We start from the raw sequence: 25,759 nt of genomic DNA, 5'->3' as shown, positions 1-25,759 counted from the left end.
AGCAGCTGCCCTTGATCAGCAGAGAGAGAAGCCCTCTACCAGCACTTCCTGCTGGTCCTTCAGTCCTGAGCAAGAAGATCAGAGGAACTCTGCCTGCCCCATGTATTTGCCTTGATGATGCAGACAAAATAAGTTAATGCATTTAGGTTTCCTAATAAATCTGACATCCAAATGTCGAGTGGAAACTTTGAAATGCACGGAATTTTAGAGAGAGGGCATGCCATTTACAGGAGCCCAAGCATTTTAGCAGTGGATGTAAATTTCACAACACATAAACTCACTGTTACAAGAGTATTTTTTAAATCTCTCATATCCAGCTCCCCTTCTGCTGGTTAACTTATTAGCTGTTATCTTTGTAAAGTAGAACTAGATTGGGAGGAATAACTTTTTTTAACTTTGTATACTTCTGTGCAATTTTACTTTATTATTTTTTGGAAAGGGGTCCATTTGCCCTAACTCCTAATGAAAATCCTTTCTGGACCAGATTCAGACGAACTCTGTTACCCATGGAAAAGCAGGTAGTTGATGGTGATGCTTCAGAATTCTCCCAGCGGAACATGACAGCAGATATGCCTTCCCCCAGAAACCACCTTGAAACACCCTATGTTAGAACTGATGCACCTACACATTATTAAGAAATTGGGTCTCTCTTAAAGGCTTAAACATAAGGTATGACACCATTAAACTTCTAGAAGAGATCATAGAAGAAAATATTCTCTGATGTAAATCTTACCAATGTCTTTGTAGGTCAGTCTTCTAAGGCAATAGAAATAAAAACAAAAATAAACAAATGGGACCTAATAAAACAAAAACCTTGATGGTGGGAAAGACTGAAGGGGAAAGGAGAAGGCGGCAGCAGAGGATGAGATGGCTGGATGCCATCACTGATTCAATGGACATGAATTTGAGCAAGCTCTGGGAGACAGTGGACAGGGAAACCTGGCATGCTGCAGTCCATGGGGTTGAAAAGGCACACGACTTGATGACTAAACAACAATCAACACAGACAACAAATGCTGGAGAGGGTGTGTAGAAAAGGAAACCCTCTTACACTGTTGGTGGGACTGTAAATTGGTGCAGCCGCTATGGAAAACAGTATGGCAGTTCCTCAAAAACGCTAAAAATAGAGTTGCCATATAATTCAGTGACCCCACTTCTGGGCATATATCTGGACAAAACTATAATTTTAAAAGATACATGTACGCCTATATTCGCAGCAGCACTATTTACAATAGTTAAGGCATGAAAACAATCTAAGTGTCCATCGACAGACAGATGGATGAAGCAGACATGGTGTAAACACACATGCACACGCACAAATGGAGTATTACTCAGCAATCAAAAACAGTAAAATAATGCCATTTGCAGCAACACGGATGAACCTAGAGATTACCATACTAAGCAAAGGAAATCAGAAAAATGACAAATGGTATCACTTACATGGGAATCTAAAATATGATACAAATCAACATATCTATGAAAAAAAAAACCAGACTTACAGACATAGAAAACAGACTTATGGTTGCCAAGGGAGAGGAGAGGAAAGTAGGGAAGGAATGGGAGTTTGGGATTAGCAGAGGCAAACTATTATATATAGGATAGTTAACAAGCTCCTACTGCAGAGCACAGGGAACAATACTCAATATCCTGTGACAAACCATAATGGAAAAGAATATATACAGACACACACACATATACATCACTGTGTCACTTTGCTCTACAGAAGGAATTAATACAAGATTGTATATCAACTATACTTTCATTAAAAAAATTTTTTTTTAATAATTTGGGCCTCAAATATGATACAGAAACATTCTAGTGCCAGGAAATTGAGTACAGTAAAAGCTGGAGTAGAGAGGCAGGACTGAAGAGGAGCACGGTGAGGGTGGACATCCCCACTGGCTCAGGAGCTGAGAGCCAAAAGGACAGGGAGAACTTGAGGAGCGGGGCAGGCAACCCTGGAGTTCCCCTCTCTGGCTCCTTGCATTCTGACGACACTGCTTAGCAAAAGCATGTCTATGCAACAGTGTGACCGCTGCTGTTTCACTAGTCATAAACTGTGTGGTATTTTGGATTCTGCAAATCATTCAGGATGGCCATATGAATCCTAGGTTTAACTGACTGGCATTGGGCATACTATAGTGATAGCACACCCATGAAGCAAGTAAATCATCCTGTTTCTGCAATACAAACAGTGTGATCTCCTGCTCATAATATCTTCTGCTTGTTAGGGTTCCCCGAGACACATTTTGAGGCCTTAGTTTGCTGCCAGGTATCATACACAGTGAGGCCTCTGTCTTCTAAAGATCACAGAGCTACTCTTCTAACGCACTGAACCTGCTGATGTAATCATCTGAATGGCCATTTGGGCAAACTGGACAAACGCTGGGCCCTCTAGACCACTGAGAGACATTTCTGTAGGATCGTGACAACCTGTAAACCTGGGAGACTCTCCAAGATATTCTCTTATAGAGCGTATCCTTACTCTTACTAGGCACTCAGATTTTTTTCTAAAAAGATTATGCTTAGCATTTATTTGTTAAATCAACTCCAACAAATACATCCTTTTGTAACATGATACAAGAAATCAGGTAGGCAGTAGTCAACTGTGATTACTGAGACATGAACATTTCATAGCTACTTCTGGTTCAAGACATCATTAAATAATGTGTTAAATGTAAATCTGGAACACAGCATTTGGGATGCAAATGCGTAAGTTAAATGTTTCCTGGGCTTAAGAAAACTGTTTGGTGGATTTGGGATTTTAAGCCATTACGGGAGACTGAACCCAGACTAGTTTCGAAGTTTTAAAAAAATCAGTTCAATAAATTATCTTAAACTAAATGTACAGATAACTACGACACAGATCAAGAAACAGAATATTGTCAGCATCACAAAACCTTGCTCTTTCCTAACAGCAAGTGTTTTTGTAACCAAGCAGTACGCCATGAGGCCTTCCTGGGACAGACCCCTTTTCCATATCCTCTGCTTTATCTTCTCGCTAGGTAATAGTATCTGATGCACATTTCCTGAGTTGTTTTATTGATGTGAAAAGTACCACCAAATGGAAGAAATGAACTACTTGATGACCATGAACATGGAGCCCCCAGACCTACTAGCATCAAAAGATTTATGGTGTTAACCCCTGTGACACTGCCCTGTTACCTCACTGCCAGCCAACCAGAACTGTACATGAGCTGATCACATGACTAGACCCCACACCCCTCACCTTGCTTTTAAAAATGTTTTCCTGAAATACATCAGGGAGTTCTGGTGTTTTGAGCACTAGCTAGTTGTTCTTGACTCCTCGTTTGGTGCCCTGAAACAAATGCTGCATTTCACCATAATCTAGTGTCAGTAGATTGGCTTTACTGCATACAGGCCAGCAGATTGGCTTTACTGCATACAGGCCAGCAGACCCAAGTTTGGGTTTTCTCCTCTCCAAAGGTAAGCAATAAACTCTAGTATACAGCTTCCTGGTTTTGAACTTTATAAATGAAATCATGTAACATGTAGTCCTTCGTGTTTGTCTTCTTTTTTCCATGGAATGTTTGTGAAATTTATCAAGTTAATTGTACTCTGTTTAATTCACTAACATATGGTACTCCTTACATAAATAGCCTGTAATGTCTTTATCCATTCTACATGTGAAGGAAATGGGTTGTTTTCAGTTTGGTAAGACTATGAGTCATTTCTTTAGCTCAGAAAGATTTTTAAAATTTTCTTTTTCCATAATTTAAAAAACAGTTCCTCTACTTAATACACACAGTGAAGTGTCCTGAGAGTATGTAGGTATATTCAACTGGCTACAGTTAAAATGACAGTGATGTAATGATATGGTAACATAAGTGCTTAGTGTTGTATTTATAACTCGTATTCCAAGTTTAACTTTAGGATGACCACTTGGGGTATAAAATATTTACTTGCCCAAAATGCCTTTACAATTAATATGACCATTGCTGACGGAAAGTTTCCAAATAATCAACTATCATTGTGTTGGATAATCTATTTGCCAAATTATTCAGGAATTTTCTGAAGTGTTGATTTCTCTGCCTATAAAATGATAAATAGTTCTAGATTAAACATAAGATGGCTTTAAAACAATTTTTTTCAACTAACTTGTTTCCTGAGATTTGATTCAGAGTTTCTGAAGGAATTATAAATTGGTTTAGGCTTTCACAGATTTCAGCAACGTGTTCCAAAAATAGTTTTACCATTTTAGGCTTTTGGAAATGTGTGTAGATAATCTGTGTTTACAGGAAAAATGGGATAAATGTACAGACAAAACGCTCAAGAGGAGTTTTTAAGAATTATTTGTAATGGCAGAAACCGTGAACCTGAAAACTGTATAAACATTAGGTATAATGAATTAAGGTATTCAATTCAAACAAGTATTTGTTTATTAAATAATAATTCACTCCAAGGACTTCCCTGGTGGTCCAGGGTAAAGAATCAGCCTGCCAATGCAGGGGGCACAGGTCTGATCCCTGGTCTAGGAGGATCCCACATGCCAGGGGGCAACTAAGCCCAACTAAGCTGTGCACCACAACCACTGAGCCCAGGAGCCTGGAACCAGCAAGCTGCAACCACTGAGCCCAGGAGCCTGGAACCAGCAAGCTGCAACCACTGAGCCCAGGTGCCTAGAGCCTGTGCTCACAAGAAAAGCCACTGCAAAGAGAAGCCACAGCAACAAAAGGAACGACCCCCGCTCATCGCAATTAGAGAAAGCCCGCTCGCTGCAAGGAAGAACCAACGCAGCCTAAATTAATAAGTTAATTATAAAACATGCCAAGTACTATGCTACACAGAGAATTCTTCAGTGATCAAGACAGAGAAGTTCCTGAGGATTAAATTCCTGACTCACCTCTCCCATAGACACAGGGAATCTACAGCTACAGATGGAACAAATTTCCTCTAATAAAACCCTAAAGGTTAGTTGAGCAACTGTGACATGTTGAATAAACCAAGAACAAAAATACATTTTAAAGTGGGTAGGAGAGACTGGGACACAACCTCACCATAAACTTCATGCCCAACCCCAACCCCACAATCAGAAGAGAATTCAAAATCCAGAACTACTGCCTGAGGAGCCAGGCTGCCCAATTTTTAATACCTTCGCCTCACAGAGGAGCCCTTAGAATATCTAAACCATCTGAAAAGCAACAGGAGACCCACAAGGCTCTAGCAAAACTGAGAAGGGCTCCTAAAGGGCTGGAGCGCCCAGACTCACCGCCCCCGGCTCCGTGTAGATTTGAAGTGAAGGAGGCGGCTTCTTTGCTTCTATTACAAGCGGCGTGGTTTTTGGCCCACTCACCTGGGAACTACTGGCATCCTCTGGGACAGAAGGTAGGCACTATCCTCTCGTTCCGGGGCCAGCACGATGTTTTTTTGTTTTTGGTAGTTCTCTCTTCTTCCTGGCAGGCGCCCTCTTCCTTTGCTGCACTGCTGAGCCAGTATTAACCAGAAGGAAACTGTCACACCTGTCTGGCATCTGGGTTTGGTGGCTGCGCATTGGGGACACGGCTCAGTCACGTGACTGGGGGAGGATGAGGGGCTTGCAGTCCTAGACACCACAGGACTGGAACAATGGCGAGACAGTCGTGCTGGGGGGACCACCCCCAAGGCACTGCAGACAGCTAGCTGACCGAGAGAAACCCCCAGACTTTCCTAGAAGGAGCCCGTTTGCTGGTCTAGGAGCTCTGGCCTAGGGGCACCCTTCGTGCCTCGGGGAACGGAGGCTGGGGATCCCAGGCTTTGTGCTGTGCCTCTGCCTCTCTGCAGTTCACCAGTATCACTGGGTCTGGCACCTCATTTTGTGGTTGCCTCCAGAGAACCTCAGATTTCCAAGAGAAACCAAGTGCAAAAAAAAAAAAAAAGTTTAGAAACTGTGAACTCTTATTTCTTTGTATAAAGCGTGAATTTTCCTGAATGTAAATACATAATTCAAAGAAGAAAAAAAAAATTGAGGCAGGGTATCTTAAGTGTATTAAAATGAATTTTAATAAACTGTTTCGATCTAAGCAAGAAACTTGGATGCCAAATATCAGTGTGAAGTGACACAAAACAAACACATTATGAACATCCAAAAATCTGGATTTACAATGGGAATGTTGACAGCTTTTGAAATTAAACAGCACTCAATCACTAATTTTCTTTGAGGGTAAGATTTGTACCCTGCTGGGCTTATAATTTTGTTTTCTCTTTTTGTGCTGTTCATGTGTAAATATTGCCAATTTCATTTGACACAAAAAAGGAAAACAACTTAATTTTGTTTCTAAGCTAGTGAATGATAGACACCCTAGATAGGCAGTGTAATATATGCTTCCTGGCAATGATATGAGGTGTGCGTGGGGGGTGGGAATCAAGCCATTTCAAATGTATTTGTAACAAGGAAACAAATTTATTGATTTTAAAAGACAAGACACCATTTTGTTTTGAAAAACACAAGGAAGCTAGCCTGAGTTCAAGTCTGAAATATTCAGAAAAATCCTACTAATATCTTTAGTATGTTCCAGTCATTTGTTTAAACAACACACTAAAAGTTAATATATATTTTTATAATTATAAAAGTTCCCCAGTTATTGTACAGTACACAATACAAATCGCCCACAAACTATTATTTAGCTCCTGCCAATTTTGAGAGGACATGATATACTAAAAGATTTAGCATTTCTCACAAAAATCACATCAGGAAATACGTATTTACAAAATCAAATACATTATACAAAAAACCATCACATGTTATTCGGTAAAGATGTTTTTAAATAATTAAAAAGTTTATTCAACTGTAGTCCAAAACTGGAAAAGAACATTACATTATCTCACACATACAATCTCTACAAAAGTTGCTTACCTCATTTACATAATATATTCAGTCGATTGTAAAATAAATGTTCAAATATCTCCTAGTGTTACTATGTTTCTGTGCTTGTGGGACTGAATAATGTAATCTGCCACTTACTAAGTGAAATTTAAATGATGGCACTTAAAAAAAAATACAATATTTTAAAAAAACACAATGAAATAAGTTTTACCTAGAAGGTACGAAAGCCCTGAGTGATAGTAGAATTACTGATTGGTAAGCACTACAATTAACCTAATTAAAAGTTTACCACCCCAGGCACAAATTTCCAAGTTTTCTCAAGGCACTCACTTATAGTTTCTGTAACCAACGCATTGGTCACCACCATAGGTCCCAATTGATGATGGAGATGAGAAAAAAATTTGCTTTGGTACAAAAGATGCTTTTTAAACGAATAAAATTCAATACCTCCGTTACTGGGTCATTTAAAATTGTGTTTAGCAGGTTAAAACAAGGCAATTATTTGTTCAAAAGTATTAGTTCATTGAAGGAAAAATTTACTTGGTTATCAACAGTCAATGGGAGTTTTCATTTTTTCTTTTCCTCCTCAGAATCATAATCCCTCTAATAAAGACTTGTCCTCATTACTGAGCTACGTAAAAACAATCCTTACCAAAGATTTCATTACTCAGGGCTTCCAATCCCAACATCATAATTCATTTAAAAAAAAAAACAAAGGAAAGAAGTGGAGGGGAGGGGAAAGGATCCAATACCAGAACCAAATACGAGACAAAATACATCTTTGAAAATAAGACATATTACCAATTACTTCAAACCAAAAGAAAAAAAAAATAAAAGAAATCCTAGGCAGTCACTTTGTAAGTGGCTTTTACTATTTAAGTAAAATTGGTAAACTAAACTCAGGTCTACTGGCACATAAAATCACTAGCAGCAATGATCAAGGCATGCAAACTTAGAAGCATTTACAGTAAATCATCATGAAGAATTCAAAAGAAGAGAGTTAAATTAAAACCCTTTGAGTATTGCATGTTAACACATGAGTAATTTGCATGGTTTGACTTCCTAAACTGCCTAAAAAAAGCAACGTTTACGGCAAACTTGCACTATGCTATGGATGTCCTTTCACCAGACATCAGAATAGGTTACACTCTTTATAAGCGCCTGGCTAGCGCAGCACAAGCACATCTGCAGATGACACGGCTCTCAAGTTCCCTTGAGCAGGGGACAAAGGGGGCCCAGTGCACGCAGAGAGGCCCTTAAACAAAGTCAGCAACTGTGTAAGCACACTGGCATTTACAGATACCAGAAGCAGTAGTCATAGCATCTCCTGACAGATGAGCTTAAAATCAAGTGCCATTCTATCTATATATAATTATTTTGACAAAGTATTAAAGTTTTGGAGCATAGATAAAATTATGCCCTACATGAAATTCCCAAACAACATTTTATGAGAGATCTAACTCCAAATAGCTTACCTGCCCCCATAGTTCAGCTTTTCTTTATCCACTCGTTTCTAAGGCTTCACTTACAACTGTACTTTCTAAAGCTAAATAAACGAGATCTTTTGTTCTGTTTGGGGAAAAAAAAATGTAACCCTTTCTTTATCATACCTTTTAAAGGCAATCTAGGTACTTTCAATGTGCAGAGATCAGTAATGACATAGGTCTACAGGCCCATGTATTTGTCCTCCTTTTCTAGAGTCATGATGTGATGCTAGAAAAGTTGATTTTTTTTTTTTCTGTAAACAGTACACTTCCTTAGATGGCAGTGAATATTTGGGAATAAATATATCAAGCCCTCTTGAAGAAAATTAAGAGTTGTATATAAAATGCAAGTGTTCAGCATGGAAACACTTTATCTTCCTACCCCCCCTTTAAAAAAACAGCATAATTAGACATTTGGATATAGAGTATATTTTACCGGTCTAAGTCTAAATAAATGATCTGAAAGGCTTTTGTCCCCCATTGTATATCTTACAATGCTCAAAGGGTTAATACAAGGCATTACATTAAAGGGGTTTTCTAATACTAGAACTAAGCACTGAATTAATGCTCCTATTCCAGTTTTTAAAAATCACCAAACTTGCAGAAATACTAGGATTCCATTCATTGATTTGTTCTAACCACACACATGGAGGTTGATCTGATCTAGTGACAAGCCTAATTTTCAGTAGCACTGCACGTCAACCCCTCTCCCCCATGTTCTGGTGTGATTCATACAAATCATAAATTCTAACTTTAGTATTTTGATGATGATTATTTTTCTCACCAGGAATTTGGAGGAGGGGAGGTTATAACAAAGGTCAATTTATTGTAATATAACCACTGCCTCAAATTGTACACAAAGGTGACTTGCCAGTTTTTTACTTTCTACTTGTGTCCACACAAGGAGGACCAACATCACAGTGACCTACACTTTTTTTACACTAATGTTTCAAGCACAGCATTATTTTAGACATTTCAAATACATCTGAAGAATTTTTCAATTTGAAAATGCATCACAATTTGCACTTCTAGAGAGTGCGTTCATGTAAAAAGGTTCATGATTACGGTAATGAAACCATATTCAGTCCTGAATGACTTTGACAGCATTCTACAAGAACGTGTTCATTTTTACATGTCTACTAATAAATCAAAGGCAGTCAATGATGCACACTACTAATTTTAGGTATGCAGTGTTAAAAATCATTTTCTAAAATTTACTTTTGTTTTTAAAGTACACCATCTAAAGAGAGGTGCATGAACCGTGCTATACAGTACAAGAAAAAGCACAAAAAGGAAAGCAGATTTCTGAAAAGGCAGTAAGACTTATACAGTCAGTCCAAACATAGTTTGGATGAGAATCCTGAAAAAGTGACCAGTCATTTGATATCCAGAGAAAAAATTTTAAATTGGGTCCTGTGTTCCAAGGAGATATTTCAGCCATTTCATCCCATTGTTCACTGGCTTTGTGAATGCAAATCTTTTGGGTATGATTCTCAAAGTGTATGTGAAGGTCAAACTATACCCATGATACTCAATACTATTACATGCAAATATCTTTTCAGAAACTTAAAAATAGGCAACATGTCCTCCTTACATTTTTACTCACCGAAAGTCTAGCACTGGGTCTACCTACTTTCATGACTAGTATTTAATTACAATGTCAAGAAATATTAAGAGGTCCTTAAAATGTGTACTTTCACATATCAGTAAATCTACTCTGAGAGTGTTACTGTCATATTATTTAGAAAATAGTTTCTGTGAATAAAAAAATGAAAAAAAAATTCAATGTTTGCTCCAATTTGCTCAACTGTATAAATTATGCTTTTATTTTCTAATATATTTCACAATTCAAAGTCATAATTGTTTAACCTGTGTGTCTTTCTGTGGATTACAGATAACTGGAAATAGCAGAGACCACAGATGTTATTTTATCTATTGGTCAGAACTGCCTACCCTAGTCACAAAGAATCAATGTTCCTGTGTTCATAAAAGACATTAGAATATTGTAATATTCATTGAAATGTAATAATATTTGATTCCTCTAATCTGTCCTAATTTAGAACAAACCGTGAACAACTGGAAGAAATGTTGAATCCTGGAGGGTACCCAATCCCTAAATTTCATCAATCTAAATTTGCCCATTACTTATCAGATTCCTCTCATGATACAAATATATCCAACATTAAACAATGATAATAAATATTTAAAATCATTCAATAAACAAGATGAAACCAGTAAATACATTTCATCCAATATAGATATAATATAGTTCTGGCGGTAGTGAATGGGAAAGTGAAAAAATTCAGAAAGGAGGGTCATAATGAAGAATGATTTTTTCCTTTTTAGATTTTAATTTTACCTGTAAACCTTTTCTAATGCACAATGAAGTAGATACACGTCTTTGCAGTTTTAAGGTGTTTTATTTGCTTGCCTTTGTGTGTATGATAGTGCAAATTCATTGCCTTTTGGGGAGGAAAAAGGGGAATGATCATTTAAATGATATTTAAAGAAGGTGATGCTAGGATGCTAGTGAAGACTTTCAAATATGTGAGTTGTATGATACAAAATTTGAATCAATTTAAAAAGTTATATCTAAATCATTTAAACTTAAGAAACTTTGTTGATCTTAGTTATTTGAGTAGTCTAAGGCAATCAGGTAACAGCAGCTGAAATGTACTACGTGTTACCCAATAAGCCATTTGGTATTTTCAATTTAACAGATTAGATTGGCTCACTCTCTCCTTCCCCTCCCCCAACCCCCACCCTAATAAAACCGAGAAGATAAACCTCTTGAGTTTAACATAGGCCTCAATAATCTGTAAATCATTTTGTGCTTTCCCTTTTTTTGGCTCTGTGTATTTGTATACTATTTATTTTTGCTAATTAGCTTTTTTAGAACTATTTAAATAAATGGATATGCCTGTTCTTTTTGTTAATAATTTGAGTGCTTAAAAGAACCTTACTTTTCACATAAATTAAAATAGGGATGCGTGTATACTCTCTGGGATCTCACCTTCTGACTTTGCAGCTGACTCCTGCCCACAGACACTCCCGTGTGCATGGGCACACAGACACCGAGACACACAGAGAAACATTTAGACTGAAAAGATGCACTTCAATAAGTACCTGCTTATTTTGTTAATTTTCTTAAATTATAACCAGATAAGAATGGTCTAAAACATATATGATTTTATGTAACAAAGTTGGTAATTAAAACTAGCCTGCTACTCCACAACAGCAATCTGATCCTTAATCTTTAAGCAATGTGATTTGTAATCAAGTAATCTTCAGCTCTAGGAACGAAAATAAATTTATGGTCACTCAAAGAGGGGAAGTGATTTTTGTCTTTTTGTTTTGCTTAGCTTTCCCTAAACTTCCTTTGAAGAACATGTTACCTGTCCTCACTTCGGCAATCTGAAAATGACAGGCACACCTTGTCAAATGGATTGAAAAGGAATTCACATGAACAAAATAAGCCTTACTAAACCTTAGCTTCAGTTCTGTTTTAAGGCACCATGTAATAGCCGAGGTACGATGATCCCTGATGTACATTCTTCAATGGCACTGGTCCACCCAGCCACCTATCCAAATCCTACAGAATTGGAGATAAGCAGCAGTGCGGTGTGCCACTTACACTGCCTTCAGGTTCTGTTTAAAATTTAAATCCACGTACTTTAGAAACCAGGAAATATTTTTGAAGGAAATAACGATATGCAGGTTGCTACATTCCTTGCATTCTATAAATTTTCTTTTACAATAGCAGCATATTGAACTACTATTAGGAAAAAGACCTGGAATAAAAGAAAGTCATCCAAATGGAATGGTTTCCTGTATGTCCAGCTCAGCATAAGTAGCGTGTACACTTAAAAAAAAAAAAAAGAAGTCAAGTCATTTTTTTCAGCTTCAGTATCTAACTATAACAGCCCCACTCAACAGCAGAATGCATCTGTGCAGTGGTCCCAAATACAGAATCAGTAGTCTTTAAACAGAGGAATTGGTATGCAAATAACAGTTAAAATTCAATGTTTAACGGAAGCTTGCATTAACATGGTTTAACAATTATGTACACAAATTATGTACTTATTAGCATAATCTCTTGCAATTCTGTCATTTACTCTGAACTGATAAATGCACAGCTCAATTTTTCTTCTGAGAAAAATAGATGACCTTCCCAACCCTCTAGCACTATAATAAAAATGCTTTGTATTCTCTCTCCGTACTCCAAAATGTTATCAAAATAGTGTCTTGTGGTTCTGTCCGATGAAAAGCACCTTTCAAAAGCAAATTTGATGCATCTGCTGCCAAATGTGCATGCCTCCAGTGTAAATCAAAGAAAATCATTTCTTTTGATATTTCACAGAAGTGCATCTAATTAAAAACTTACACATGAAATCATACACCAAGACTAACAATCAACAATAAAATATTTTAAGCTACAAAAATGTAAATCACTTTTTAATTATAAGAAAACAAAAACATTGACATTAAGTGTTGTAAAAATCCTTCTTGACACCCAAAACTAAGGGAATAAAACTCATTATTAAGAGGCAAATAATTTTGTTTATGTTAAAAAAAAAAAAAAAAGACCTGGCAAAATACACACACCCATTCCATTTCACAACTCCGAAAAGGTAATGTTCAGCACAGATAGTATTTGACAACAGTCGACCTTCAGGCTTATTAAAATTTCAACTTAAGCCCAATATCAACAGGGTTAATGTTAGCTGGAAAAATACACTTTAATATCCTTTAGACTGCAGTGTAGGTATTTCCTGTAGCGCTGCACTGTCTGATAGTCTGAGTACTTGTGACGATGTGCTCGCTGTGAATTGGATTCAGGAGGCTTGGCTGCACGCCACTCTCGAGAACGGGCTGCATGCAACCCACTGGAAACGCCTGGTTCAGCTCCGTTTTCTCTCTTTTGGCTTGAGGTTCTGAAGAGTCATCTAATTCCTCATCCATTTCACTTTCCACTTCACTGCCTTCATCTGCACAAACAAATAATATCAAGACTAGCACTAGAAGACAAACTGGAAAAGAGCAATCCACACATACTTTAGAAACACTTTAATATAGTATATTAGGAAAGCAACTCCTTAGCCCTTCTTGGAGGACAAAGCTTGTGGGTTTTCCTTTCAATGGATTCTACCTGTATCAGCACCCTATTCTTTCAAACACAGCAAAGGTACTTTATTCTTGACCTGTTTGTGGCTCGTACCTTTAATAGTTCTTCTAAGACCTTTGAAGTTTCCCAAAGTTTTACATTAAATAGTAGCATAACTTGTGTCATTTTAAAGTAGGCACTTTGGTACACTATGCTGGTTTGCAGGGAATGTACTAACCTGAAAAATGCTAACTTAAAAAAAAAAAGGAAGAAAGAAGAAATTACAGTTTCCTCTGAAGACCTACACTAGATATAAATTTCATCTGTGCTGATGTTAATACAGATAGGAACTATGTTGATTTACAAAATAACTACAGCGTATATAAGCAGGGGCTGTGTACACACCTTCTGTGCACATGAATGTTGTCGATCACAATATTAATTAGATCTTTAACTTTCCTTATAAAAAATTATGAAGACTGAGACGCAGTATCAGATTTAAAAAGCACAATGAATTTCCTTCCTAGCAACACTGAACGTCTCTGTTAATAGCTGGTATTCATTTCTGGAAATTAGGTGTATTAAGTAGTCACTATTACCTCCAAATTTTAATACCTTCTATATTAACTTAAAACACTGTTATAATGGAATACTATTTAATTTTTTTCAGCATGTGATATTAAAATTCAAAAGCACAGCAGAGAGAGAAAGTGGTCACATACAGCTTTACTACTCTGTAAGATTCTCCTCAGAGGAGTGGAGAGAATACCTCTTCATGAGTGCTAATTTTTAAACAGATAGGGATATATTTCTGCTTCAGAAAATTTTTTATTGTAAATTCGCTGATGGTGCAGTGGTTAAGACTCTGCACTTTTACTGCTGCCTGGGTTTGATCCATGGTTGGGGAATTAAGATCCCACAAGCTGTGAAGTGCAGCTGGAAAAAAAAAACAACTCTTTTTTTACTTCATCTTCAATATGTTTTATTGTTTACCGTTCCCCCACAAAAAAACCCACATACAATTACACCAAATCCTCATTTATAAAGAAAATAAATCTATATGTACTCTTAGATATTTTTACTTTTTATGGTGACTTGTATTAACAGAATCAGATCTCCATTACATTCTATGGCATGTTACATACAATGAGTGTGTAATTAGTAACTGAAAAAGTCAGTTGGACTCTTTCTAAGGGGTGTTGAGGCTAGTTTTATCCTTTGAGGGCACACCTGTAGAAGTTCTGCTAATATAGCTCTCAATATAAATGGGCTCCTTGACTTTTCTCCTTTTCCTATCAACTGGTGCAAAGATGGCTCCACAGAGAAACGATGAGGAATAACAGAGCCTCCATATGTGGTTGTGCAGGTTGAACAGTGTGTGGCTGCCAGGAGCAACATTTCTGGGAATGCTGGGTGATTAAAAAGGTTGATATTAGGTGTATCGACTAGAAATGATATCTGTACTGCATTAAACAATATACAGAGAAGTTCTCTTAGACGAGGCAAGATATCCTGGCTCATCTACTTTATCCAGTTACCTTTTGCCTCTGGAAAATGGACTTGATGATAACATTGCAGTTTGTCAGAACATATCCAAAGGTCTGGAGGGCTGCAGGAGAGGACTGCATTCCATAGACATTTGCTTCATATAAGAGGATCTGGTGGTTTAGATGGTAAAGAATCAGCCTGCAATGCAGGAGACCCATTGATCCCTGGGTTGATCCCTGGGCTGGGGAGAGCCCCTGGAGAAGGGAATGGCTACCCACTTCAGTATTCTTGCCTGGAGAACCCCACGGATGGAGGAGCCTGGTGGGCTACAGTCCATGGGGTCCCAAAGAGTTGGACACGACTGAGCAACTAACACTTTGATTTTCATGATATCTTTGTGGTTTCATATATATATATGTGTGTGTGTGTGTGTTTATATATATATATGTATGTATGTATATATAAACAAAAGTAGGTCTGGAAGGATCCTCTCATTAAATTCTTAATGTTTAAATTCAGAAGTCTCTTAGGCTGTTGACTATGAAGTTTTCACTTTCTATAGTTTCTAATTCTCTGCATTATTTAAAATCTTTCTACAGAGTTAATATTACTTCCATTATCTGGAAAAAATTAAATTCTCATTTATTTCAAAAAACCCACAAAAATTTCTTAAAAGATTTCACATTCAAGTCTTAGGTTCTGAATATGCTAGTGTGGTTATGTCTCAAGAAGCATCCAGTTGGGACTGAATGGGACCAGCAGAGCCACCCAGGAAGGAGAGGGCAAGTCACACTGCTTCTTGGCTCCATCTCTACCAATTTTTCTGTGACTAGAAAATAGTGCCAAAATAATAAATGAGGCAGAAGTAAAAGAAAAAAAAAATCATTTCAAACAGGCAGGCAAGTGGAGAGAGGGTGGGATGTCCTGAAAAAGGCAATGGGGCGAAGGACAGAACAAACTCTAGTGTTCTAGGCCACCCTGGTTCAGGTTCACTCATGAGTGACAGGGCTCTTTTGGACAGGCTACACAGGAGCACAAAAGCAAGCCCCTTCTTTAGTTCCTACAGACATTTCAAGCTTCTATAAAGACTAAAGATAAAAGTCAAGTCTTTATAGAAAGACTTCTATAAAATTCAAGATATTTCCTAGGAACCTATATGGGAAATCGTAACAAAAGAACAAAAACTAGGTGCTACTGAAGTTTATCGAAGATTTTGGTCCAACACTTGACAAAGAAGACTGGCTGCCAGTGAATGTCTGGCCCAGAAGCAACATTCCCAGGACACCTCCAGGCACCCTGGGATGAAATCCCTGAATCTGAATTAGGAGGCTTTATCAGTGCATCATCAGGGTTGTCTTATGTTGGACTTAGGGTTCAACAGCTACTTTTCCTGCTCTGAAATGACAAACTGGCCTCATCATTGATTTACTTTTCTTCAGTTTATGTTTCTTCAGTTAATCCTAAATAATATGTATTTGCAGCTATTTTATAGGGGCTATCATTTTCTACTTTTCCTGTTTTGCTATTATTGAGCTATTATGTGTATTATTAAAATGGGAATTGAGGTGTACATGGTTGATAAATAGTGACAGGAGTTTAATGTGGGAGTGATATTGATTCACATAAGACTTTCCCAGCACATGACTGTCTTCCACCACCAGGAAGGCTCGGAAGCTGAACACTGAGGACCCTGGTACAGAATGTTGCAGAGAACAGCATAGCACCTTGTGTGTAGATTTCCTACATCCTTCCTCATGCCTCAATTTCCCCACTGGCTCTGTCCTGGAAGGGCTAATGGTATAGTTCTTCCCAGTCTTTGCACACTTTGACTCCAAAACTCAATTCTTTAAACCTCAAGACGTCTTCACTTTGTGTGTGTGTCTGTTTTAAGAAAGGTGTACACTTTCTGCAGTGCTTACTTATTAGAAATTTTACATTAAAATAAAATCTGAGTTAGAATTTCTTTTCAGGAGTGTGTGTGTGTTCTTCCAACCTCATTTTCCCTTGAGCCCTTCTCCTTTTACTCTGGTGTCATAGGTTGTGAGTTTCTTCAGAATTATATATTGGGGTTGTCATATTAGAATGGCAACGCTAATATGAAAATGCAAGAAGTATACATGTTACTCCCCCAATACTAACTGTGCTTTTATAGTAAACTTCATTGCTATCTCTGAGTTCCCTTTCTACTGAAAAGTATGAATTAGTGACTTGGGTAGGCTGAGGAATCTTCTTGCCTAGTGGGCCTTGAATAAAAATATCTGACCCAATTTTATCACTTTTTCCAGGACTTTGGTGAAGGCCAGAAAGAATTTCTTATTACTTGTAATCAACTGCAGGCAAAAAGAAGAGTTTAAACTGCATTTAAATTCAATTCTTGCACTTAATATACATAACATAAAGAAAGGATAGAACTGGAGAAATAGTGAAGCATTTCAAAAGACACAACTGTCACATTCATCAAGGATTCTACGCCATTTCCACAAAATGGAAATGTATGTGTACATATACTTCATATATGCACATATACTACATTTTCCTGAGAACTTCTTACTCAAAAAAAGTCCTTAAAAACGTACATTATTTTCAATTCTTACCTTTATCCAGATTTCCAGGAGACACAGCATTTAAATCACCAAACTGAAAAACAATAGTCATTTGTGCAACAGTTACTACCAGGTGGGATAAAATAATATTCTAAGAGCCCGTAGTAAAAACACCACACTATGACTTTTTAAAACTGTAAACTCCTGACCATTTTGATCTCTAACTACATGGGTCACCTAATTTTCCAGTCAAACCTGTCAAATTTGAACAGTTTAAATTGTGTCACAATTTAGCTGTCTTAGTCTCTTCACAAAAGGATAACAATTTTCTCTGCCTTCCATGGTCCATTTTACTTTTTATTAGTTGAACTCAGCAGTGAAGAAATAGGGGCCTAGCTGACCTGGATGAAGATGGATGTGGCAGAATAAATTTGGAAACGCTCTGATGAAGCAGGATGCATCAGCCCCATCCCAGTTAACTCCAAGAGTCCACCAGGAGTCTACATTACAGAAATGTGGTCCAGCCACTTGTTTGAACTCTGCATTTTGAGTTTTTATTAGTAGAAGTGAAAAACAATAGGAGCCCCAACACTGAGAGTATTTATTTTCACAAAACCTTTGAGACATCTTATAATTTGATCTTTTTATTTACTAAGATACAGGGTCCTGAATTAAAAAAGAAAGGCATTGTTACTAACGCAACAAAAAAGGGCTTAAAACAATATGGAACAATTAATAATATTCAGCTTAGACTTTATTTTCTACCTTGGTTCAAAAGCTTGATGATATCTTTACAGTGAAAAAATACACTTTGAGATTCTCAGGGTGAACAAAGATGGATATACTGAATACAAAATTGAAGAGCAGAGGTAACGAAGCTAATCAGAAAAAGGTGAAGTAAATTCTCATAGCACCTGCTTTTCAGATGGTAAACATTACTTTTTTGAAAGCTGAAGATTCAGAATAAGTCATTATTAGAAATTCAGATTTCTCAAAAAGCTCAGAAAGGGTAAGAGAGAAATTCTACTTACATTTGGAAGTTTGCTTATAAAAAGTTCCGTGATAGTAGTATTTTTTTCACCTACAAAGTATGTCTACAAAGTAATAAAACTAATCTTATTTTGCAAACATACACACATTATTATTTTTTACCTAGACATGTAATGTTCTTCACAGTAGCTACCTTAGAAGATTCTACATTTAGTCCAAGTTTTAAGATTCCAGAATTCCTCTTTGATAATCAGTGTCAAGAGTTAGTTTATGTATCATTCAAGAAAGCCCATCTTGTTGTTTTTACATCAAACAATCACCCTAAATACTCTGCATTTTCTTCACTGTGTTTGATCTAAGATAATTTTTGATTACTCATCAAAGTCAAATGCATCTCTACCACAATTCAGGATATCCAAAATAATGTGTCATCCTGCTCTTTATTATTTCTTAGCAGATTCAGAGGCAGTTTTAAAAATCGGCATTCCACAGCATTGTAAGCCATGAGGGTATTACAGGAACAAATGTGTAGCCTTCGTAGGTGACTGCTTTGAAAGGAACAAGCCCTCTTGGATGCAAACTCTCAGCATGTTTGTTTGCAAGACTGCCCCATCGCCTTACAGTTACATCCCTTGGGCAGTAAATACAAAATCATAAGTACTGAACTGTTGTTTTTAAGTTGTTCCTGTTCACATGGTTCAGAACCTTATGCTCGTCTAAATAAACACCACAGTTTAAATTGTATAGGATTTCTTGAACTAGAGAAAAGAAGCACTGAAAATCACAACAGGATTTTCTTTACCTATTTTTGGTATTATTTAAATATTTTAGGACTATAAATAGAGATTGCTCAAAGCTGAAAGGTTGATACGTTATCTCTACTTGACACAAAGAATTAGAGTTTTATTTCTTGTAAATGAGTACTTAACAACACTTAGAACCCCATACTGGAAACAAGTTGGCACAGATCAATCTAAGCATACTTCTATACCTATAAAAAGTGAACACACCATTTGTTTTTGATAAATCTTGAGAAGTTTTTTGAAACTAAATTATTCCTGCTGCTGGTGATCAATAATACCATGCAAAGTGGCTAAAACCAAACTCTGGACACATTTGAAAATTTTTCTTCAAAATAAACACTGTTTTTTAGTTGCTGCTTAACTGAAAATATGACATCTTAATATAAATATTTTTCTTGAAAATTTCTGCTTAATTTGAATGAACGTATATGATTACTGGGCTTCCCTGGTGGTTCAGACAGTAAAGAATCTGTCTGCGGTGCAGGAGACTCAGGTTCCCAGGTGGCGCTAGTGGCATAGAGCCCACATGCCAATGCAGGAAACATAAGAGGCACGGGGGGTTCGATCCCTGGGTCGGTTAGATCCCCTGGAGGAGGGCATGCCAACCCACACTAGTATTTTCACTTGGAGAATCTCGTGGACAAAGGAGCCTGGCAGGCTACAGTCCATAGGGTCACAAAGAGACACGACTAAAGTGACGACTTAGCATGCATGCACACACATCTGATTACTCAGGATGATAAAAACAAAAACCCAAACAACTGAAATGTCTGTGATTGCTATGATCATTAGTAAATAAATATTTGCACACTCAATGCTGCAGGCTTGTGACCACATACTGTGGGGGACAATGTACCAATAATAATAATAATCTCTGAGATATTGCCAATGCCTCTAGGTGTCTTTGGGATGAATGACAAAGTTAATCCCAGGGTAGATTTAAAATAAAAATCTTGTGTATAAGAGATTTTAACATGTCTGTACAGTGGAAGGTAAAGGCTTTTATATCCATTTTATGGGTGAGGAAACAATATACATATTAAGGGAAAAAAATCACTTTAATCTTATCGATAGACTAAGATTAGGACAATTAGTTCATTCACTCAGGATTCAAAAAATATTTACCGAGAGCTTACTATGTGCTAGATACTCTGCCGGCCAGTTCCAGACAGGTTAGTCTGAAAATACTCCCCCTTTCTGAAGGTGAATATCAAAAGTTGCTTATGTTGGAAAGGGCAAGTGGTTTAGCCAAAAACGGAGGCAGTCTGGGAAACCTTCAGGAAGGTTTTAAACGTATAGGGTTATTAGAAAGGGAAGTCAGCTGCAGGGGGAACTGCAGTGAGCAGTGGGTCAAAGCAGCAGGAAGGGAAGGGAGGCAGGGGAGACTGAGGGTGGGCACAAGGGCGACAGAATCCCAGACGGGAGCGAGGCCATGAGGACCTAAATGGGGCCAGTGCAAACCGGAAAGAGTCGAGGAGGAGAGACGTGATACAGATGGAAAAACGGAGGCTGGAAGGAAGGTCCAGAGGTCAGTGTAAACTCACGCTTCAGAAATCAGAAAAACTGTTACTGCTTTCTAATTTCCCCTGCTGCACAGGGGACTGCAGGGGACTGCTATTCACTGAGGTGACATCGTAACAATTTATAAAGTACTGTCATGGTTTAGTAGGTGGTTGGCTTCCTCTCAGATATAAGGATGTCAAATATCACCGCTATGTCACTTCCTCAGAGAGCCTTATCCTCGCAACCTTACTTAAGTATCACTGCCTCACAAAAAAAGTTTATGAATTTGGCAAGGTAAGGAGCTTAGAGTTAATCTTACAGCTATTGAAAACACATTAATCTGTTTAACATTATATAGAAAATATGATGGTGTTAGACCACCATATTTCCTATATATAGCATTAAGTATGCAATATTGAGACCAGATAGTCTGACCATCAGTTTAGGAAGGGAGGGAGTTAGGGATCAGGAAAGGGGGAGAAGGTCAGAGAGATAGAATGTAGGTTTCATACAAGGAGGAGAGAATATAAACTAAGGGATTTAACATGTGCTCTGGGGTAGAAAGCATATGGCTTTGGATGTACACAGGAATTAATACTGTCAGCCAGATAGATAAATAGGGGACATTCTACAGCAGAAACTGAATGGGAAGCAGAGAAAGCATATCTGTTATTTTTAGGAAGACAGACCTCTTAACCGTAGAAACTGTTTCCTCCAGGCCTGACAAGGGGTCATAATAATGAGCATGCTCCTAGACAAGAGCAGACTGAAAAATGTGTGATCAAGGCAGCCAGCAGGTATCTGTTAGACCATGAGTTCACGACGAGTAGTAATGGCCGGGAAGTATAAGTGGGAGACTTGTCAGCACAGCCAGTGCGGCGACAGGCAGCGTCCTTGGGAGCGACCCTGAGTATGACCCTGACTTGTGGCCACGCAGCTGAGAAGCAGTTCATCACAGGACTGTGATGCACGGGCACCAAGAAAGGAACCAGGCTTGGCACAGGAGAACGCAGCCCACAGATCTACTCCAGAGACCATGACATGCCAGATCCAGCAGCAGTGAGCTTTCCCCAGTGAGGGAGGCAAGCTGTGTATTGTAATAGCTGGAAACTGAAACAATGCAGAGGATGCCAGGGGGCCCAGACATGAAACTGGGGAGGCTCCATGGGAGCCCACAACACAGAGACTCGGGACAGAAGGAAGGTGTTCAAAGCCTGAGACAAAGACCTCACTCACTGGGATGCCGGAAGAGTTTACCCCATCCTGCAGAGGGAGGATTCATCAGTAATCAGGACCACATCATCTGGGCAGCCAAGTAAAATCTGCAAGGTATGTTAATGTTCCATTTGGGAAAACTGTGTGTTCCTTGGTCATTTTTTCACTCTACAAGTAGACTTTTCTATGTATTTCCAAATAGCTTTACTGAAGCCTGCAAAGATGGGTAAGATTTCTGCTAGTCTGCTTCACGCCAAGGCAAATTCTGCCAAACATTCACTGTTGGTTCTACCCTTTCAGGCCAGCTGGCTATCCTGGCAACTTGTGCTGTTGGCTACTCTATACACAGGTAGCTTATTTTCATCATGATTCTGACACCTCAGGATTTTTTCCCTTCCGCACCCTAGGCACACAGTAATTTATCTGCCTTTACATGGTTTCAAAATCTCTAAGAAGTTAAACAAACTACTATGTATAAAATAGATAAGCAGCATAGTAGCTCATAGGCAGTAATGAATCTGCCTGCAATGCAGAAGACCTGGGTTCGACCCCTGGGTGGGGAAGATCCCCTGGAGAAGGAAATGGCAACCCACACCAGTATTCTTGCCTGGAGGATTCCGTGGACAGAAGAGCCTGGTGGCCTACAGTCCATGGGGTTGCAAAGAGTTGGACATGACTGAGCAATTAATACTTTCACAAGAATATATTTACAGCACAGGGAAATAAAAGCATTAGTTTGTAACAACGTTAAATGGGGAATAAAATCTATAAAAAGAGTGAATCACTATTCTGTTCATCTGAAATTAATATTGCCAAGCAATTATATTTCAAGAAAAAACTTCTAAGAAGCACTCATGAGTGAGCAAGCAGGAGTGAAGAAGAAGGAATACAGGCCTTAGTTGCTCTTCAGGAGAAAAGTAATTTCAAAAACAGGAACATTTAATGATACCACTAGGTCAAACCAAGAGGGGCCTCTGTCCTGAGCCCCACGTCATAGAGGGCCCTGCTTTGGCTTTCCTATGGCTGTGGCCCTCCCCACAGAGCAAGGAGTCCACTGGGTCACGTGGGTGTGCCCTTCAGAAGCCTGGATTTTACTCCTACCCCTCAGACCATACTTCTGTTATATGAGATCCCAGAATTTCCTGCCTAAAACCCCAAAGTCCCCTTTCAGGCCTGTACAGGTCTCTTTCTAAGTCCACCTTTCGGAAGAAAGAAGGGATAGCTGGTGTGGGGGTGGTGTAGGGGAAGCAGCAGCTATTTTCAAAAGACAGACAAAACCTGAACACTGGACCAAGGTGTCCACAAGCATGAGCACAGGCTCTTCACAATATAGGTAGGGAAGAGAAGTGGTCTAGGGGACAGAGGCTGGGCCATGGCTCAGCTATGTCTATGTCACCATATTCTGATACGGAACTAGGAGGGGCCTAAGAATTTTAAATTTAAATCTAGTCTTCCAAATTATTATCAAAGTACATTTTTCAACCTAGATGGAAAGAACAAGTTTTATTTCTCGTTTGAGTCATAACTTTTAGAATATTCAGATGCAGGGTACCATAGGTCCTGCCACTGTTTGGGTGGGGCCCGGCAGTATACCCCTTATGCAAATAAAACTACAGGCTGATAAGAAAGAACCTTGGTGCTTTTAACTACAGATAGGCTCCCACTGAGGCCACCTTCACTATCTATCAGAAAACCATGGTATTAATTTATTATGTCAGAGGAGCACTTCTTATTTTGATGATGCCACTTCCCTTTTTTAAAAATTATTAACTGGGGAGACAAGGGTGATGAGAGTGTAGAAACACATTCTCTTTGTAACAAGAAGACTTTTACCACTAGAGTGAATCAGATTTGAAGTACTTGTAGGATTATCACACCTGGCCCATGCTCAGAGTCTCTCATACTTATATAAAAGTATATTTTAGTACAGTGATGGTGAAAAGCAGAAAACCATTCCTGTGAATTGAGGAGCTTACCCATCTCAAACAAGATTGACTGTTTCAAACAAGACTGTTTCTTTCCCAGGAGGACCAACGACCACCATCTTCACCTGTGCCTGTGAGCAAAAATGCCAGGAAGACAACGGGCAGGGCCAGACACATGGGCTGGGTACAGGAAGACAGAGTGTGGCAAGGAGGCCAGCAGGGGGCACTGTCATGCTTAATCTATGCCACGGAACCTTTCACACCTAGCTGACTCCAAAGCTGGGGCTACCAGCGAACTGTTTCTAAGGGAAGAGCCCAGTGGTGGACATTCTGGAAGAGGACAGTGTGCTGAGTTTCCCTTCCTATTGTCTACACTGACCATTTTAGTTCTTGAAAAATGTCCAGAAATCTAGGATTTTGATTTTCTTCTCTTTGCCCACTTCCAAAATCTCTGGGAAAACTAAGCTCTAGTTGTAAGCACTCATGAAAACCCAACTTCATACAGAGGCTCTCTGAAATACTGAAGGCATATTCTGGGGAGAGGGAGCACTTCCCCCTCTAGGAGCTAGTCTAGGAGCTTTATTTTCTGATATGGAAATCCAGTATGTTCATCATGAAATGAAATGAGACATTCTGTTAGCTGGTATTCTGTCTTTCTATCATTTTTCTACTTCCTACCATGAATGAGGGCTTCCCTTGTGGCTCAGCTGGTAAAGAATCGCCTGCGATGTAGGAGACCTGGGTTCGATCCCTGGGTTGGGAAGATCCCCTGGAGAGGGGAAAGGCTACCAACTCCAGTATTCAGGCCTAAAAAATTCCATGGACTGTACAGTCCATGGAGTTGCAAAGAGTCAGACATAACTGAGCAACTTTCACTTCACCACGAATAAAGGATTGATGCTGAAGCTTTAATACTTTGGCCACCTGATGCTAAGATCTGACTCAATGGAAAAGGCCTGTGGCTCGGAAAGATTGAGGGCAGGAGGAGAAGGGGATGACAGAGGATGAGACGGTTGGATAGCATCACTGACTTAACGGACATGAGTTTCAGCAAATGCTGGGAGATGGTAAAGGACAGGGAAGCCTGGCACGCTGCAGTCCATGGGGCTGCAAAAAGTTGGATGTGACTTAGTGCTTGAATAACAACAACAATCTTGAATGAGTATTTTGGGGGCATCTATTGCTGGGTTGCGTTTAGACCAGAATGGAGGCAAAACTCCATTCCCTGAAGAGGATGTGAGGAGAGGTCAGAGCCCAGAGCAAGCCACGAAGGAAACCAAGTAGAGGAAGCTGATGCACAGGAACCCATCCCAGAGAGACAAGGTTGCAGCTCTGAGGTGCTGAGTCAATAGAAGCTTTTCTCAAATGCGAGGAGAGTAAGGAGCAGAATGATAAACCAGGAAAGAGGAAAAAAACTGGAAAATGTCTACAAGATAATTCTTAGAAATTTGGAGGATGAAGTGTAGGAGAAAGGTTTTCCAGGGGGTCACTTTTATCATTTATTTTCAAGTTGTTAGAATTGTGCTAATGTAGAGGAACAGATTTACAGCTAAAAGCAAACTGCATATTCTAAAAACATAATTTTGATTTAGGTCTAGTCCGTGGGTGGGTACAGAGGAACTGAAGGGTATAATTTGTTGTTGTTGTTTTCTGGCAGATTAAGCTTTCCAATCGCAATTTGCTTAGACTAATACTCTATTTAGTTTGCTAACTAACAAAAAGTGGAAAGGGGAAGGGTGGTAGGACTATCAAAATGCAACCTGCAAAGCAGAGGAAAGAAGCCTTGCCCTAGAACAACATAATGAAAGCTTTCATACTAGGCATCTAGTCTGTGTATGACTGAAAATGTGCATGTATTTGGGGGGAGTTGTAAAGTACAGA

The 25,759-nt window shown here is 38.7% G+C and overlaps 1 protein-coding gene across 6 annotated transcripts in view; it reads right to left on the bottom strand.

Moving 5' to 3' along the window:
* Positions 1-6,064: 6,064 nt before the first annotated feature.
* RFX3 (regulatory factor X3) overlaps positions 6,065-25,759 on the bottom strand; it is a 327,736-nt gene continuing 308,041 nt past the window's right edge. For 3 of the 6 annotated variants that reach the window (XM_055428302.2, XM_088837912.1, XM_055428306.2), the window contains 2 exons: positions 17,494-17,536; positions 6,066-13,295 (listed from right to left, as the gene is read on the bottom strand). In XM_055428302.2, the coding sequence (XP_055284277.1) occupies positions 13,057-13,295; positions 17,494-17,536 (282 nt within the window). In that variant the 3' untranslated portion in view covers positions 6,066-13,056. The other 3 variants (XM_055428303.2, XM_055428307.2, XM_088837913.1) reach the window with 2 other exon arrangements.

The sequence above is a fragment of the Moschus berezovskii genome, chromosome 7 (genome assembly GCF_049115385.1).
Source record: "Moschus berezovskii isolate FMDL1 chromosome 7, NW_MosBer_1.0, whole genome shotgun sequence".
NCBI lineage: Eukaryota > Metazoa > Chordata > Mammalia > Artiodactyla > Moschidae > Moschus > Moschus berezovskii.
Note: the sequence above shows the minus strand (reverse complement) of the source record. Positions and strands in the feature narration are given on the sequence as shown.